The 18220-nt window shown below is 41.7% G+C and overlaps 1 protein-coding gene across 1 annotated transcript in view; it reads right to left on the bottom strand.

Annotated features, from left to right (window-relative positions):
• plxnc1 (plexin C1) overlaps positions 1–18220 on the bottom strand; it is a 134859-nt gene that overhangs the window by 28955 nt on the left and 87684 nt on the right. The window contains exons 15-24 of the mRNA XM_033039317.1: positions 16005–16095; positions 15312–15503; positions 15047–15202; positions 12365–12473; positions 9187–9288; positions 7508–7617; positions 6695–6754; positions 4600–4727; positions 3167–3362; positions 751–897 (exon numbers count right to left, since the gene is read on the bottom strand). Coding sequence (XP_032895208.1) covers positions 751–897; positions 3167–3362; positions 4600–4727; positions 6695–6754; positions 7508–7617; positions 9187–9288; positions 12365–12473; positions 15047–15202; positions 15312–15503; positions 16005–16095 — 1291 coding nt within the window. The remainder of the gene's footprint in view (positions 1–750; positions 898–3166; positions 3363–4599; positions 4728–6694; positions 6755–7507; positions 7618–9186; positions 9289–12364; positions 12474–15046; positions 15203–15311; positions 15504–16004; positions 16096–18220) is intronic.

The raw sequence follows: 18220 nt of genomic DNA, 5'->3' as shown, positions 1-18220 counted from the left end.
CCTTTTCCCTCTCACTGTCTACTTCCCATTTACTGCTGATATAATTCCCTTGAGCCTCACACCCCCATCTCCATTTTTCCTGTGTTTCTTTATCTTTGTTGACGCGAGTGTCTCTCTCCACCTATATTTCCAGAGTCCACACCAACCAACAAACATCCCGTACTAGCATTATCCTACACACTAGCGACAATATATAATTTTACCAAAGCGAATTAATCTACAAACCTATTCATCTTTGGAATGTGGAGGAAACTGGAACACCCAGAGAAAACCCACGTGGTAAACAAGTAGACAGACACGTATAACAGGCAGAATATTTAATGCTTTGGAGTGAAGTTGGACTGGCCAATTTCACTATTTTGCATTTCAAATAATGCTTTGCAAATTCCAAAAAACTGAGCCTTCATAATTCTTCATTCGTGAAGGGTGATGGCTTGTTGCATTGATTCACTCTGCCTATTTTTAGTTTAAAGACTGAAGATATATATATTATCATTTACTGGAATTATAATGAGTCATGAATTAGTCATAAACGCTCTTCATTGTACCTCGGTAAACGTGACTATGAACTAAACTAAATTAGTTCAGCACTAACAGCGAGTTATAACTTAACGTACTGCTAAATTTTAAAAGGGTCATCTAGAACAGTGAAATAAACTCCTACAGTTTAGTAGGTAGAAATGAAAAATTGCCCCTTGGTTATCAGTGGTGATTAATTAAAATGAGTGCCACATTTGAGAACACACTTACCAGAGGTTTAAAGTCAGTAACCTGCCACAGTAACCAGTCTTCATTGAGTGTGTAGAGTGCTTTCCCACTGATGGCATCCACTGGACCAAGGTTAATCCGCTGCTTGATTGCAGATACAAGCTTAAATAATGGCTCTCCAACAGACTCCTGCAATTAGAAAGGCATCTACTCTCACCAATAAACAAAACTACGGCAGCAATTTTGTGAAACCAAGCGATTAAAGGAAATAAATACTTTCATTGTTATTGTTTTCATAAGTTCTAGGAGCAGAATTAGGCCATTTTGCCCATCAAGTCTACTCCGCCGTTCAATCATGGCTGATCTATCTCTCCCTCTCCATTAACGTTCTATGAATGTCTGCCAAATCATCCCTTAAACCTTCATTTTCACAAAACTAATGTTACTTTCAACTTCATTTTTGCACTTGGCGATAAATTGTTCATGGTATGTGCACAGTGAGTCTGGATCTGGTCGGAGCAAACTTGGTGAGTTGATCGGCCTCTTTTCTCGCTGTATCTCGAAACTAAACTAAACTGAACACTGCATGTTGCAAAACCAATTACGGCATTTCAATTGCGACCTCATCCAAGAGCAACTGTGTTGGCAATGCACAGATAGGGGATGTTCTTGGTCAATCTAGCTCAGTAGTGGACATCTTCATGGACTATTTACCTCATCACAATGCCAGGCGATACATTTGGTACTGTAATCAGCCAATACGGCTTTCAATAATTTAAGCTGTGGTATGAGCGTTTAGAAGTCATATCACAAGCAGGGAATGGAGTCGTATGGATCACATGCAGGGAGGATGGTGAATGTGCAATTAATTGGCACAGACGGCTGTGGAGGCCCATGTCAATGGATATTTTTAAGGCAGAGATAGATTCTTGTTTAGTACAGTGTCAAGGGTTATGGGAAGAAGGCAGGAGAATGGGGTTAGAAGGGAAAGATAGATCAGCCATGATTGAATGGTGGGGTTGACTTGATGGGCCAAATGGCCTAATTACTTATGGCTCCTATCACTTATGAACAAATGAGGTGGAGGAGATAAATTTAACTTGGTGTTATGTTTGGCCCAGACATTGTAGTCCAAAGGGTCTGTTTCTGTGCTGTTCTAGTTCTGTGAGATGAATTATCTTGAGAATAGGAGTCTGAATCCTACTGATTTGATTTTTTAATGTGGAATTAATTCTGTCTCAGTAAAGATAAGTAATCTGGTTGCCATAAAAATCCATCTGGAATTTACTCAAATAAAGAATATACCAGGAATACCAAACACAGCAGGTAGTATCTGTGGAAAGAGAAAAGGATACAGCATTACAGGTTAGACAGATAGTCTGAAGACGGATCTCGACCTGCAATGTCACCATTCCTTCTATTCAGAGATGCTGCCTGCCCCGCTGAGTTACTCCAGCATTTTGTGTCTATCTTTGGTGTAAACCAGCATCTGCAGTTCCCTACTACACATTACAGGTTAATGATTCCTCCTGCTCCAGTTCTGATGAAGGAGCATTGACTTGAAATGTTGACTCTGATTCTCTCTGCACACATGCTGCCTGACATACTAAATATTTCCAGCATTTGCTGTTTTATTTCCAGGGACTTCTGCCGCACAGCTCCAGCAGTCTGCAATCATTGCTGATCCCCAGAGGTTCATGGGGTGGAGTTTGCATTTTTAGTTTTTAGTTTAGAGATACAGCGCAGAAACAAGCCATTTGGCCCACTGTGTCTGTGCTGACCAGCAATCCTCATACACAAGCACTGTCCCACACACACACTAGGGACAATTTACAATGATACCAAGCCAATTAACCCACAAACCTGTACGTCTTTGGAGTGCGTGAGGAAACCGGAGATCCCAGGGAAAACCCACGAAGGTCATGGGGAGAACGTACAAACTCCGTACATACAGCACCCGTAGTCAGGATCGAACCCAGGTCTCTGGCGCTGTAAGGCAGCAACTCTGCCGCTTGTGCTCTGGTTTCCTCCCACATACCAAATACGTACAGAACAATACTGCAACGTGATATGTAAGCTGCAAGTAGGAATTTATGATCACTGCACTTACAATGTGTTCCATACTACAGTACATTATACTCACACACACTTCAGCATGATAATATCGTCATAGAGTGATACAGCGTGGAAACAGGCCATTCAACGTTACTTTTCCACACCGGCCAACATGTCCCAGCTACACTAGTCCCACCTGCCTGCGCTTGGCCCATATCCTTCCAAACCTGTCCTATCCATGTCTTTGTTAAATGTTGGGATAGACCCTACCTCAACTACCTCCTCTGGCAGCTTGTTCCATGCACCCACCACCCTTTGTATGAAAAAGTAACTACTTAGGTTCCTATAAAATCTTTCTCCCTTCACCTTAAACCTATGTCCTAATAATGCGTACACTCCTTACCCTCAGAAAGCCATACATGCAAAGTGACACCCAGTTTGTCAGCAGCTTCTCCACCACCGTCTCTGTGCTGCGTAACAGCAGCTTTGGTTGCGCAGATGATCGATCCATCAAGTCTTTGAGGAGATGATCAAGCACGTTGGTCAGGTGAACCAAGTTACTGTGAAATGCGATAGTGAGAAACGAAGCAAACCGACACCTGTTAACATCAAATTATGGTCAGTCGTTGAGAAATGTATCCAGAGGTTCAGATGGTAGAGCATATAGCATGTTCTAAAAGGTCATGTTCAGTCTTTCATGAATGCCAACATATGGGTGGAGTTTTGCTCCAGTAAGATACACGATATTAAGGCTCAAAGAGTTAAATTACAGACGCAATTTACTTAAACTCAGCTTAAGTAAAGTTTAGACAAAAATGCTGGAGAAATTCAGCGGGTGAGATAGCATCTATGGTTTAGTTAGTTTAGAGATACAGTGTGGAAACAGGCCCTTCGGCCCACCGACTCCGCGCCGACCAGTGAGTCCTGCACACTAACACAATCCTACACACACAAGGGACAATTTACAATTTTAATGAAGCCAATTAACCTACAAATCTGCATGTCTTTGCAATGTGGGAAGAAACCGGAGCACGCAGAGAAAACCCATGCAGGTCAGGATTGAAACCGGATCTCTGACGCTGTGAGGCAGCAGCTCTACCGCTGTGCCACCGTGCCGCACGCCCTTTGTTGAGGGGTTGGAGAATTATCTAATTGGTGTTACATAACAACGTTAGAAGCATGAATAAACCAATCTGCCCCTCACGTCTGCCCTGTCCCCAGTAAAACTATGGCTGAATATTTATGTCAGCACCGCCTTCCTCCACTCACCCGTTTTCTCTTGATTCCTACTTTTCAAAAATGCTGCAATCTCTGACTTGAATATACTCAACAATAGATCCTTGGGTACAGAACGTCACCACACAACATTTCCAGAATTTAGTGCTACTTGGCAGTGCCCTTCACCCAAACTCACACATTAATTTAACTTACTGGTAGCACGGTGGCACAGCGGTAGAGTCTGTATGGAGTTTGTACGTTCTGCCCGTGACCTGCGTGGGTTTTTCCTAGGTGCTCTAGTTTCCTCCCACATCCCAAAGATTGTCAGTAAAATTGTAAATTGTCCCCAGTGTGTGGAGGATAGTGTTAATGTGTGGGGGTCGCTGGTCATTGCGACCTCTAAACTGAACTAAACTGCAACTGAAATGAGGTTGATTGAGGTGGACTAAAATTATATTTATCTTCCAATGGAAAATTCAGTATTGCCCCAGTTAACTATTTACAAAATAACTTTATATTGATAATAATATCAGTCAATAAGAGTCAGATGCTGGGTAACGAAAACATGTCCAAGAGTTTTAAAGGAAAGCATTGACAAAACTATTGCTGAAAACTAACCGGTCTTTAATGGTGAAATCCTTCTGTTGCTCAAGAACATGTATTGAGATCACAAGAAACCGTTCATTGTTCAAGAAATTGTACAAAGCATTAAATCCTTGATTCAGGTCGCTTTGTTCCTGTGCACGCTTCAAGCGAAGCAGGGATGTGAAGCAGATAATACAACATATGATTTTGTATTAAAAGGCTTTCGGCTTATCTTTAATTTAGATTGTATGAAAGGAGAATTATAAAATATGTTCGTGAAATTGCTCTATACATATGGATTATCTCAAAAGAAAAGCAATAAGAAATATATGTAAAATCTATCAATACAAATACTTAAACTAGATATGTTCTAATTGATTTAGTTTAGTTTAGTTTAAACATACAGTACGGAAACAGGCCCTTCGGCCCACTGAGTGCATGCTGACCAGTGATTACCGTACACTAACACTATCCTACACACACTTGGGATGTTACAATTACACCAAGCCAATTAACGTGCAAAGCTGTACGTCTTTGGAGTGGAGGAGGAAACCGGAGATCCTGGAGAAAACCCATGCAGGTCACGGGGAGAACGTACAAACTCCGTACAGATAGCACCCATTGTCGGGATCAAACCCGCGTCTCTCGCGGCAAGGCAACAAGTCCACCACTGCGCCACCCTATCACCGCATGCTGGTGTTTGAATTAGGATTTTGAGATTTGAAAACAATCCATCGTGTAACTGATGCAAAATAGCCAACGCAAATGAGATATCAGTGGAGAAATGTTTCTTATTTTGGGAACATTCTGGTAGGGTTCTGGCCTGTATTCCAGCGATGAATAAGGGAAAGAGAAATTCAACATTGATTTTCTTGCAGTGACGTATATATTGTGTAGTTGTTTTGGTCTTATAGAGTGGTCTAGGCAGTGGTCAGACCCAGAGTCATGCTTCAGGTGTAGTAGTCATCCTCTTGTGGTCTTATATAATCTAAGAGGCATGATGCTTAATTTGAGGGGGGCATCATCATGAAGCCTGAGAAAAAGAGTGTGAAGAGGATCCAGGCTACAAACTCTGCTCTGTGTTCATTTTCCATGGACAGGCATTATCTACGTGCTCTGCGGTTGGCATGGTGGCGCAGCGGTAGAGTTGACACCTTACTGTGTTTACAGCGCCAGAGACCTGGGTTCGAACCCGATTACGGGTGCTATCTGTACGGAGTTTGTACGTTCTCCCCGTGACCTACGTGGGTTTTCTCCGAGATCTTCGGTTTCCTCCCACATTCCAAAGACGTAGGTTAAATGGCTTAGTATAAATGCAAATTGTCCCAAGTGTGTGCAGGAAAGTGTTAGTGTGCGGGGATCGCTGGTCTGTGCAGACTCTGTGGGCCGAAGGGCCTGTTTCCGGGCTGTATCGCTAAAATAATTTAAACATGGACAACTTATACCACTGACCTCCTGATTAATTTTCCTACTTGCCTCATTGTCACCTATCCCACCGCCATGGACTCAAGGTGCTGGAAAGATACTGCCAACCCTGCCTATTGACCCTGTCTCCATAACAAAATCTTCCAAATCTACTGACAGTTTAAGTGAACGAGTGTCACAGTTCTTCAACAGTCCCCAGCATCAAGGTTCTAATTACATTCAGATGCTAGTGAGTGGGCCACATTGTTCTCATACCTGAAGCAAGACAGCCAGAACAGGGAACCTGTTTTACAATTCTGCTACGGCAACAGCCTACCAGGTAGCCAAGGGGAAAGATCAAAAGTTGGAAGATGAGGGATGATCTAATAGAGGTGTAGAAGATCATGAGAGGAATAGATCGGGTGGGCGCACAGAGTCTAATGCCAGAGTAGGGGAATCGAGAACCAGAGAACATCGGTTTAAGGTGAGGGGGGAAAGGTTTAATAGGAACCTGAGGGGTTGCTTTTTCACACAAAAAGTGGTAGGTGTATGGAACAAACTGCTATAGGAGGTAATTGAGGCTGGGATTATTGCAACTTTAAAGAAACAGTTAGACAGGACAGGTTTAGAGGGCCTTGTCTAAGAGGAGGTTTAGTTATCATCAACAGTGAACTTTAGGTTATTGTTTCACAAATAAATGAATGCTAATACACATGGAGTGTACCTGAGGCATTGTGACGATCAGATCCTTGACGAAGCTTGTTTCACTTGATTCATTTGCCGACTAGAGAAAAGTGGACAAAATACTAAAAAATCCAATACATTAACATGACCAAATAACATGGACTGACATGGTTTTGTCACTCTCCTTCCCATTCGCACATTGACCTTTCTGTCCTGGGTCTCCTTCACTGTCAGAGTGAGGCCAAACGTAATTTGGAGGAACAGCACCTCATAGTTTGCTTGGGCAGCTTACACCCCAGCGGTGTGAATGTTGATCTCTCTAATTTCAAGTAACCCTTGCATTCCCTCTTGCTACGTCTCTCCCCCACCTCTTCGACCAGTTGCACTGTACTCCTGATTAATTTTACTGTTTGTATGCCTCATTGTCACCTATTCCACTGCCAGCAATGGCCTATTGTGTGCCCTACATTTTCTTGACTATCGTTACTTTTTGCTGATCTTCCATTCATTTCTCCTAAGTACCATCTATATCTCTCTTGTTTCCTCGTTTTCTTTATTAGGACAGGTTATAGGGAGAAGGCAGGAGAATGGGGTTAGGAGGGAGAGATAGATTAGCCATGATTGAATGGCGGAGTAGACTTGATTGGCCGAATGGCCTAATTCTACTCCTATTCCCTATGACACTTTCCCCTGACTCTCAGACTGAAGAAGGGTCTCGACCTGAGACGTCACCTATTCTTTTTCTCCACAGATGAAGCCTGACCCGCTGACTTGCTTCAGCCTTTTGAGTCTCTCTCTGGTTTTGTCATTGTTCATTATGCAACATTTGAAGAGATCAAGTTATAAATGTTACCTCAGGAAAGAATGTTCTTGTTGCAAAATGCTTATAATCCAAGAATGGGATACTGTTATAATCCCTCAGCAGGCACACATCTGATCCCTCAGTCTGCAGCTCAACGAAACCTTGAAAATAGAAAAGGTTTAACATTTCCAACATTTACTCTGTCACTGGAGGAAGTGCTACCTGTGTGATTTTTAAGTCAATTATCATGCTCTAAAAAGTTGCCTGTCGTATTTCACCTTAAACTTTACCGCCGTAACAATATTATGCTAATGAGTTTAGTTTATTTTCACGTGTACCGAAGTGTAGTGAAAAGCTTTTATTGCGTGCTAACCTGCTATAAACTACAATACATAGGCCCCACTATCAATATTATGAGGTGATTATTTTCCTCCCATGTTAGTGGAACCATCTCCACAGCACCTTACTCCCTCAAATATAAGAGGAAATAGTCTTCTCAATATGGAATATTCCCAATAACTTTGAAATGTCTCTCACATATTTTGTGTTTCCATCTCATCATCTGGTTTCTGCTCCTCATATTTGCTGTCAGTTGTTTTCATGAAAAAGGAACACCTGTGAACTACTTCCTCTGAATGTGATTGTGTTGCTGACTTACGACAAACCATTCCCACAGATGAAGCCTATCATTTTTATTTACCAAAGGCTTAATGCCTGCTTCGTATTTGGGCTGAGGATTATGCCATGATCAGCTACAATATGTGGACCCACTATCAATGTAATGCAGTGATTATTTCCCTAAATTCCAGTGCAATGTCTAAAATGGGATATGGATAAAACATTTCCCCATTAAATCAATGAAGTTTAGTTAAGGTTTTTATTACCATGTGTACCGAGGTACAGTGAAATGCTTTTGTTGTGTATCCAGTCATGGAAGTGGCATTACATGAAGCCGTCCACAGTGTAAAGATGAAGGATAAGGGTTAAACATTTAGTGCAAGATAAAGTCCAATTAAAGATATGTATAAAAAGGAACCGCAGATGCTGGTTTATTGAAGATAGAAACAAAATGCTGAAGTAACTCAGCGGGTCAGACAGCATCTCAGGAGAAAAGGAATAGGTGCTATTTCGGGTCGAGACCCTTCATCAGACTGTCAGGAAGGGGGACCAAGGGGGACTGGCTCACAAGACCGCAAGAAATTGCAACGAATTGTGGATGCAGCCCAGGCCATCACATAAACTAACCTCCTTCTATTGACTCCATTTATACATCACGCTGCCTCGGCAAGGCCGGCAGCATAATCAAAGACGATTCGCACCTTGGCCACTCCACCATCAGGGAAAAGGTATAGAAGTGTGAAAACGCACACCTCCAGATTCAGGGACAGTTTCTTCCCAGTTGTTATCAGGCAACTGAACCATCCTACCACAACCAGAGAGCAGTTCTGAACTACTTTCTGCCTCTTTGGTGATACTCAGACTATCCTTTATCAGACTTTGCTGGCTTTACCTTGCACTAAACGTTATTCTCTTATCATGATTGTAATCATGTATTGTCTTTCCGCTGACTGGTTAGCATGCAACAAACAGCTTTTCACACGTGACAATAAACTAAACTAAACTAAAAGAGATTAATGAAACTCAGAAGTACAGTATTACCTTTACTACCACAGATGATGCATTGCTAAATGCAATAGTTAAACTTTCAGCATTAAACATTTACTAGTTACCTTCTCGAATTTGTGTCCGGAATTGACTTTCCAAGAGCTCCATTTGGCAATCCAGTTTTTTAGAGAATTGCTTGTCTTTCTGACGTGATGCCCAACAATATACTGGAGAAAGGGAATAATTTGATCAACTGTGAATCAAAGGAAACTAAGTTCCAGGTCAAATAACATTAACCACTGCAGGGGCAACATTTCCAAAAATAGAAGTCTCAAACAGATTTCTAGACAAAGTTTATGAAATGTGACCCTAAAATAATGTATAATACTAAATAGTAATGCAGAATTAAGCTTGTGAAAACCACATTGCATCATCAAATTAAAATGCTCCAATATCTTTAAAAGCATTTCCTTAAATATTTCTAATACTGCTGACTTTTTGATGATTTCCCATACATTGAAAAAGAAAACTGCAGATTGTTAAACTTTGAAACAAAAACAAATGCTGGATGAATTATTTACAGCAGAGATATATAGATTATTGACTTGTACAGGTGTCAGGGGTTATGGGGAGAATGCAGAAGAATAGGGTTAGGAGGGAGAGATAGATCAGCCAGAGATTAAATGGCGGAGTACACTTGACTATTGCTCCTATCACTTATGACCTTATTAATTCAGCCAATCAAGCAGCACCTCTGGAAAGAGAAGGCAACATTGTTGTTAGGTTGAAAATTATTCATCAGACCTGAAACATTAAGTGTTTTTTCTTCCCATAGATACTGCTTGACTGGCTGAGTTCTTTCAGCATTTAAGTTTTTTGTTTCCCATACAGTGGCTTGCAAAAGTTTTCATACCCCTTGAACTTTTCCACATTTTGTCACGTTACAACCACAAACGTAAATGTATTTTATTGGGACTTTATGTGATAGACCAACACAAAGTGGCGCATAATTGTGAAGTGGAAGGAAAATGATACATGGTTTTCAAATTTTTTTACAAATAAAAAACTGAAAAGTGTGGCGTGCAAAAGTATTCAGCCCCCTTTACTCTGATACCCCTAAATAAAATCCAGTTAAACCAATTGCCTTCAGAAGTCACCTGATTAGTAAATAGAGTCCACGTGTGTGTAATCTAATCTTAGTATAAATACAGCTGTTCTGTGAAGGCCTCAGAGGTTTGTTAGAGAACATTAGTGAACAAACAGCATCATGAAGCCCAAGGAACACACCAGACAGGTCAGGAATAAAGTTGTGGAGAGGTTTAAAGCAGGGTTAGGTTATAAAAAATATCCCAAGCTTTGAACATCTCACGGAGCACTGTTCAATCCATCATCCGAAAATGGAGAGTATGGCACAACTGCAAACCTACCAAGACATGGCCGTCCACCTAAACTGACAGGCCGGGCAAGGAGAGCATTGATCAGAGAAGCAGCCAAGAGGCTCATGGTAACTCTGGAGGAGCTACAGAGATCCACAGCTCAGGTGGGAGAATCTGTCCACATGACAACTATTATTCGTGCACTCCACAAATCGGGCCTTTATAGAAGAGTGGCAAGAAGAAAGCCATTGTTGAAAAAAAGCCATAAGAAGTCCCGTTTGCAGTTTGCAACAAGCCATGTGGGGGACACAGCAAACATGTGGAGGAAGGTGCTCTGGTCAGATGAGACCAAAATTGAAGTTTTTGGCCTAAATGCAAAACGCTATGTGTGGCGGAAAACTAACACTGCACATCACCCTGAACACACCATCCACACTGTGAAACATGGTGGTGGCAGCATCATGCTGTGGGGATGCTTTTCTTCAGCAGGGGCAGGGAAGCTGGTCAGAGTTGATGGGAAGATGGATGGAGCCAAATACAGGGCAATCTTGGAAGAAAACCTGTTAGAGTCTGCAAAAGACTTGAGACTGGGACGGAGGTTCACTTTCCAGCAGGACAACGACCCTAAACATACAGCCAGAGCTACAATGGAATGGTTTAGATCAAAGCATATTCATGTATTAGAATGGCCCAGTCAAAGTCCAGACCTAAATCCAATTGAGAATCTCTGGCAAGACTTGAAAATTGCTGTTCACAGACGCTCTCCATCCAATCTGACTGAACTTGAGCTATTTTGCAAAGAAGAATGGGCAAAAATTTCAGTCTCTAGATGTGCAAAGCTGGTAGAGACATACCCCAAAAGACTTGCAGCTGTAATTGCAGCGAAAGGTGGTTCTACAAAGTATTGACAAAGTATTGGCTGAATACTTTTGCATGCCACACTTTTCAGTTTTTTATTTGTAAAAAAATTTGAAAACCATGTATCATTTTCCTTCCACTTCACAATTATGCACCACTTTGTGTTGGTCTATCACATAAAATCCCAATAAAATACATTTACGTTTGTGGTTGTAACGTGACAAAATGTGGAAAAGTTCAAGGGGTATGAAAACTTTTGCAAGCCACTGTATATTGAATCTTGCTACAGCTAGACACTAAAAGTTGGAGTAACTTAGCGGGTCAGACAGCACCACTGGAGAAAAGGAATGGGTGACGTTTCGGGTCGAGACCTTTCTTCAGACTGAGAGTCAGGGGAAAGAGAAACGAGAAATATAGACATAATGATATAGAAAGATATAGAACAAATGAATGAAAGATATGCAAAAAAGTAACAATGATAAAGGAACCAGGCCATTGTTAGCTGTGGGCTAGGTGAAGACGTTATAGACAATGAGACTCTACAAGACAACTTTGAAACTAGTAAAATGCCGTGGGTGGGGGAGGCACGGAGAGAGGGAAAGCAAGGGTTACTTGAAGTTAGAGAAATCAATATTTCATACTGCTGGGTTGTAAGCTGCTGAAGATACACAGATGATTAGGTCACCCACAGTCATTCTAAGTTTAATCCAATTTTGAACACCTGCAATAACACACATTTAGCCTGTAATTAATTCTTGATGCCTTAATTACACAACCACTTTGAGTTTAGGAACAGTTCTTATCCTCTATTCATCCATCCATCCATTTATCTCTGTTCACTCAATCAATCTTCATCCATTAAACTATGAATCCATCAGTTCAGATTTGTTCCATCATTCCCTTTCTGCTATCCATACATCTCTATGTGGATCCACCCCACATCCCTCCCTCATTCCCATTATTCCAACTCTGGCCAAAGCAAGTGGCAGGCAAGACAAGACTGGGAGAGCATGAACAGAGATCAGTTATTTTATTGAATAATATTTAACATTGTATATTAAATACTCACTGACAATGAAAATCACCAGCATAACAGGGATCACAAATAATCCAAATAAAATGGGGTTGTTGATAGGTGAAGGAATTAGTTTACTACTGTATTTTTGTCCAATTCTCACCTAAGTAGAAAACATAACTTTTAACACTTTTAAAGCAACAAGATCTAAGTCACTAGGAGTTAATAACTAAATGATTAAGATTTTAAACCAACTATTTCAATATTCAACTTTGAATGATAGGGTCTGAAGAAGAGTCTTGACCCGAAACGTCACCTATTCCTTTTCTCCAGATATGGTGCCTGACCCGCTGAGTTACTCCAGCATTTTGTGTCTATCTTTGGTGTAAATTCTTCCTCAGAATTATAAATGGTCTATCTCTGGCCTTCTCATTTCAGAATGGTGCAGTATGTTTTCCCTGTTGCAGGATTTTAAGGGATTTTGAAAGTTGCAGGGATTTATTCTGAAATTTGAACGGTGAAAAACTCATTCCCACATCTTAAACCAAGGGTTGGAATAGTGTTGATTTTTTTGCTGTGGTGGATAATGCATTCTCAGGATAGGGAATTGCAAGATTCTACTCCAGAACTTGTATCAATTCATAATATTTACCAAGGTCTGGAATGACATAACGTATTCATCCTTTAGTTCACAATTCCTGTTTTCACTCTATTAAGAGCAATCATAACGCAAACATCATAAAAGTCTTGCAGGATGGCACGGTGGCGCAGCGGTAGAGTTGCTGACTTACAGCTCCAGAGACTCGTGTTCGATCCTGACCAGGTCTGTTGTCTGTACGGAGTTTGTACATTCTCCCTGTGACCTGCGTGGGTTCTCTCCAGGTGCTCTGGTTTCCTCCCACACTCCAAAGATATACAAGTGCTGTATCTCTAGACTAAACTAAACCACTGCCCTGTCACCAGATTTATCCAAGCACATGTTTATCTTTTTCTCTTGGTTCATGTGGCTATAAGGTCCTATCAGCTTTATTACCATTACCTTCTGTATAGAGCAACATTAACTTGAAATAACCTTTGTATTTGAATGAAAAAATACATTTAGTAAAATAGATTTCCCTCAAATTATATTATGGCAGGACAGGATGTGCAATTCTGTGTACATTATACTCAGCCCGGCTTCGGAGGTTCAGTCACGGGCCCAGTGGACGACATCATCGGGAGCTCGCAGGTCACAGATTAGTCACCTGTTAATCCGGAGCTCCCGCAACAACAGCTGCGTCCGCTGGACTGGAGGGCGGCAGCTTCGACAACCCTGGGCCGCAGAGTTTGAACCAGCCCGTTCGCTGAGCACGGTTGACCCGGTGGGGTCACAACATCGGAGGCCTGGATCGCCTCAGCGCAGAGGGAGAACAAGGAGGGAAGAGACAAAGACTTAAGTCTTTTGCCTTCCATCACAGTGAGGAGGGGTCTGGTGAACTCACTGTGGTGGATGTTAAATTTGTGTTTATTGTGGGTTTTGTTATTTTATTATATGTATGACTGCAAGGCAACGAAATTTCGTTCAGACCATAAGGTCTGAATGACAATAAAGGATACTTTGACTTTGATATGTAAGGATGCAATTTAGCCCATTATGCCTGTATAGCCTCTTTATAGAGCTGTGTAATCTTTCTTTAATGCCTTGAGAAGCTTTTCTTTTCAAGTCCCTTATGAAAGTTAACACCCAATCTTTTACCATTGCAACCAGAACTCATTATATTAAAACATTCTCAACCCCTGAGAAACAGGCCCTTCGGCCCACCGAGTCCGCGTTGACCACCGATACCCGCACAGTAACACTATCCTGCACACACTAGGGACAATTTCTTTTCACCATTTTACCAAGCCAATTAACCTACAAACCCACACCTCTTTGGAGTGTGGGAAGAAACTGGAGATCCCAGAGAAAGCCCACACAGGTCAAGGGGAGAATATATAAACTCCGTACAGACAGCACCCATTGTCAGGATCGAACCCGGGTCTCTGGCGCTGTAAGGCAGGAACTCTACCGCTACACTACCATGCCACCCCAAGCCTTGGTTCTGTTTGCAGTTACCTTAAGCCTGTATCCTTTGCTTACTGAACTTTGTGGCAGTGGAAGCAGTTTATTTTAACCTATTCTGTAAGACTTCATGAAATTTTGAACATCCGTATTAATTTATTTTTCTCTTAAAAGAACAACCCCAGTTTTGTTAGTCTCTCTATCCCCAGTCATGGTTACATTCGAGTAAATCTCCTCTCCAAGGGCTTTCAACCTTATGAGGATGAGGGGTGATCTTATAGAGGTGTATAAAATCATGAGAGGAATAGATCGGGTTAGATGCACAGAGTCTCTTGCTCAGAGTAGGAAAATCGAGGACTAGAGGACATAGGTTTAAGGTGAAGGGGAAAAGATTTAATAGGAATCTGAAGGGTAACTGTTTCACACAAAGGGTAGTGGGTGTATGGAACAAGCTGCCAGAGGAGATAGTTGAGGCTGGGACTATCCCAATATTTCAGAAGCAGTTAGACAGGTACATGGATCAGACAGGGATATGGGCCAAACGCAGGCAGGTGGGACTAATGTAGATGGGACATGTTGGCCGGTGAGGGCAAGTTGGGCTGAAGAGCCTGATTCCACGCTCTATGACAAGAGACGGTGCAAAGAATGATCTAACCATTAAAATAGCACAAATAAAAACAATCGTTTGAATGTACCTCTAATTCTGATATTGAAATGTGAGTTGTGTTTAATACACATTTTATTTTGTCGTCCATCACTTCTGTAATGTTACATTCCAACGGACCGTCTGCACCCCTGAGAACGAAGATCTTAACGTCACTTTTAAAAAGATGTAAACTATCTTTCTTGCGCTGCAAAATTAAAAAAATGGTCAATGGAGAAATAAAAGTTAGAGAATGCCTCAAAATAAGTGAGCTGTGGATGTCAAGCATCTGAGACAATGAAAGAGCTTTTTATTACCATCACAGTTATCAGGAGTTGTTTTTCGTCAATAACCTCTGTGAAGTTGTAAAATATAGGATTCTCGTGGTATATCATATTGACTTGCTGCTCAGATCCAGAGAAGCGAAAAAATACAGAGTAGTTACCTGGAATCCCATTTTGCATAAATGGAGATTCACAGGTCCAGTTCACTTGACCAGGTGAACACTCCTAGAAAACAAACAGATATCAAGGTATATCAAATCAAGAGAGGAATAGATCTGGTAGACGCACAGAGTCTCTTGCCCAGAATAGATTTGTGGACAGAGGTCATAGGTCTAAGGTGAAGGGGGAATAAAATTTAATAGGAATCTGAGGGGTAACTGTTTCACACATAGGGTGATGGGTGAATGGAACGAGCTGCCAGAGGAGGTAGTTGAGGCAGGGACTATCGCAAGGTTTAGGAAACATTTCAACAGATGCATGGATAGTAGGTTTGGACGGGGATATGGACAAATGCAGGCAGGTGGGAGTAGTGTAGATGGGACGTGTTGGTCGGTGTGGCAAATTAGGCCGAAGGGCCTGTTTCAATGCTATATCACTCTATGACTATGACTCCAGCATTAACATACAGAGTTCACCTCCAAATTAAATTGTAACGTCACCATCTGAAAAATCAGTTATTCCACGTTTAATGCACCTTTCAGGAACAGGAAGATAAAATGAACTTACAATCCATGACCTGCGACCTTCAGATAATGATATCTGCATCTGTTTAACCACATCAAAATTTTTGCCACTTATTGTCATTCTTCGTCCTCCACTGTAAATAAAAACAGAAAGAAGAAATCAAGACTTCAATAACAGATAAATATTAGTAGAGGACAGGGGGGTCCCTCTGTATCAAACAAGACTAAGGTTTGGCATTTATGGCCAGACTAATATATGTTTGCATCTTCCTACGCAATGTGTGATATTTGACATGGGATATCAAATATCATTTGACATTGATATCCTGGTGACCAATATCAATGTTACCTTGTGTAACATTGATCATTATTTGAAATAAAATCTTACTGTTTTGGAATTAATCTCTACTCCCCAAGAAGGCTTAGGAAGTTCAGCATGATCCCAACAACCCTCCCAACAACTTCTACAGATGCGCCGTGGAAAACATTTTATCGGGATGCATCACAGTTTGGTTTGGGAACAGCTCTATCCAAGACCACAAGAAATTGCAGCAAATTCTGGAAGCAGCCCAGACCATCACACAAACCAACATCCCTCCCATTGACTCCATTTACCTCACCCTGCCCCGAAAAGGCCAGCAGCGTAATCAAGGACCAATATCCAATATGATACAAAAGCAGATGGAATGGCAGGTAGTGCAGAGAAAGCAGGGACTCTGCAGAAGGACTTGGACAGGTTGGGAGAGAGGGCAGAGAAGTGGCAGATGGAAAACAGTGGAGCAAAGTGTGGAGTAATGCATTTTGATAGTCGGAATAAAGGCATAGACTATTTTCTAAATGGGGAGATAATCCAGAAATCGGAGGTGCAAAGCAAACAAAGGAGGTGCTAAGGGAGTGCTGGTGCAGGATTCCCAAAAAGTTAATCTGCAAGTCGAATTGGTAGTAAAGAAAGCAAACCCAATGTTAGCATTTATTTCAAGAGGACTTGTATACAAAAACAAGGATGTAATGTTGAGGCTCTATAAAGCCGCATTTGGGATATTGTAAGGCCGCATTTGGAATATTGTGCGCCATTTTGGGCACCAAATCTGAGGAAGGATGTGCTGGCTCTGGAGAAGGTCCAGAAGAGGTTTACACGAATGATCCCAAGAATGAGTGGGTTAACATATGATGAGCGTTTGTCGGCACTGGGCCTGTACTCGCTTGAGTTTAGAAGAATGAAGGGGGACCTAATTGAAACATACAGAATAGTGAAAGGCTTGGATAGTGGATGTGGAGAGGATGTTTCCACTAGTGGGAGAGTCTAGAACTAGAGGTCATAGACTCAGAATTAAAGGACGTTCATTTAGGAAGGAGATGATGAGAAATTTATTTGGTCAGTAGGTGGTGAATCTGTGGAATTCTTTGCCACAGAAGGTTGTGGAGGCCAAGTCAGTGGATATTTTTAATGCAGAGATAGATAGGACATGTGTCAGAGGTTATGGGGAGAAGGCATTAGAATGCGGTTAAGAGGGAGAGATAGATCATCCATGATGGAATGGTGGAGTAGGGCTGAATGGCCTAACTCTACTCCTATCACTTATGACCTTATGGACTCTGGCCACTTTCTCTTCTCCCCTCTCCCATCGGACAAAAGATATAGAAGATACTAGACTAAGTGGGACCCTTTGGGTCCCAGCATCACACGGGAGGGCTGGTCACCAACGCAATATTCCACCTCTCCACCAATTCCAATATTGCTTGCCAGTGGGGGGGCTGTCTGTTGCGCTAGTATGGGTGTTGTGGGCCGAAGGTACTGGTTTCCAGAGGGCTAGTATAGACATTGTGGGCCGAATGGATTCTTGGGCTGGCATCCAACTGTTGCAACAATTTTGAAAGCCAAGCCGAGGCAAACAATTGGGCTACAGCCACCTGACAACCAAAATTCATTTTGTGAACACAAACTTGTTAAAAAGGCGAGGCAAACAATTGGGCTGCAGCCACCCGACAACCAAAATTCATTTTGTGAACACAATCTTTTTTAAAAGGCGAGGCAAACAATTGGGCTGCTGCCATCCGACAACCAAAATTCATTTTGTGAACACAAACTTATTAAAAAGGCGAGGCAAACAATTGGACTGCAGCCACCCGACAACCAAAATTCATTTGTGAACACAAACTTTAAAAAAAGGCGAGGCAAACAATTGGGCTGCAGCCACCCGACAATCAAAATTCATTTTGTGAACACAAACTTTTTAAAAAGGAGAGGCAAACAATTGG

The sequence above is a fragment of the Amblyraja radiata genome, chromosome 21 (assembly GCF_010909765.2).
Source record: "Amblyraja radiata isolate CabotCenter1 chromosome 21, sAmbRad1.1.pri, whole genome shotgun sequence".
Classification (NCBI taxonomy): domain Eukaryota; kingdom Metazoa; phylum Chordata; class Chondrichthyes; order Rajiformes; family Rajidae; genus Amblyraja; species Amblyraja radiata.
Note: the sequence above shows the minus strand (reverse complement) of the source record. Positions and strands in the feature narration are given on the sequence as shown.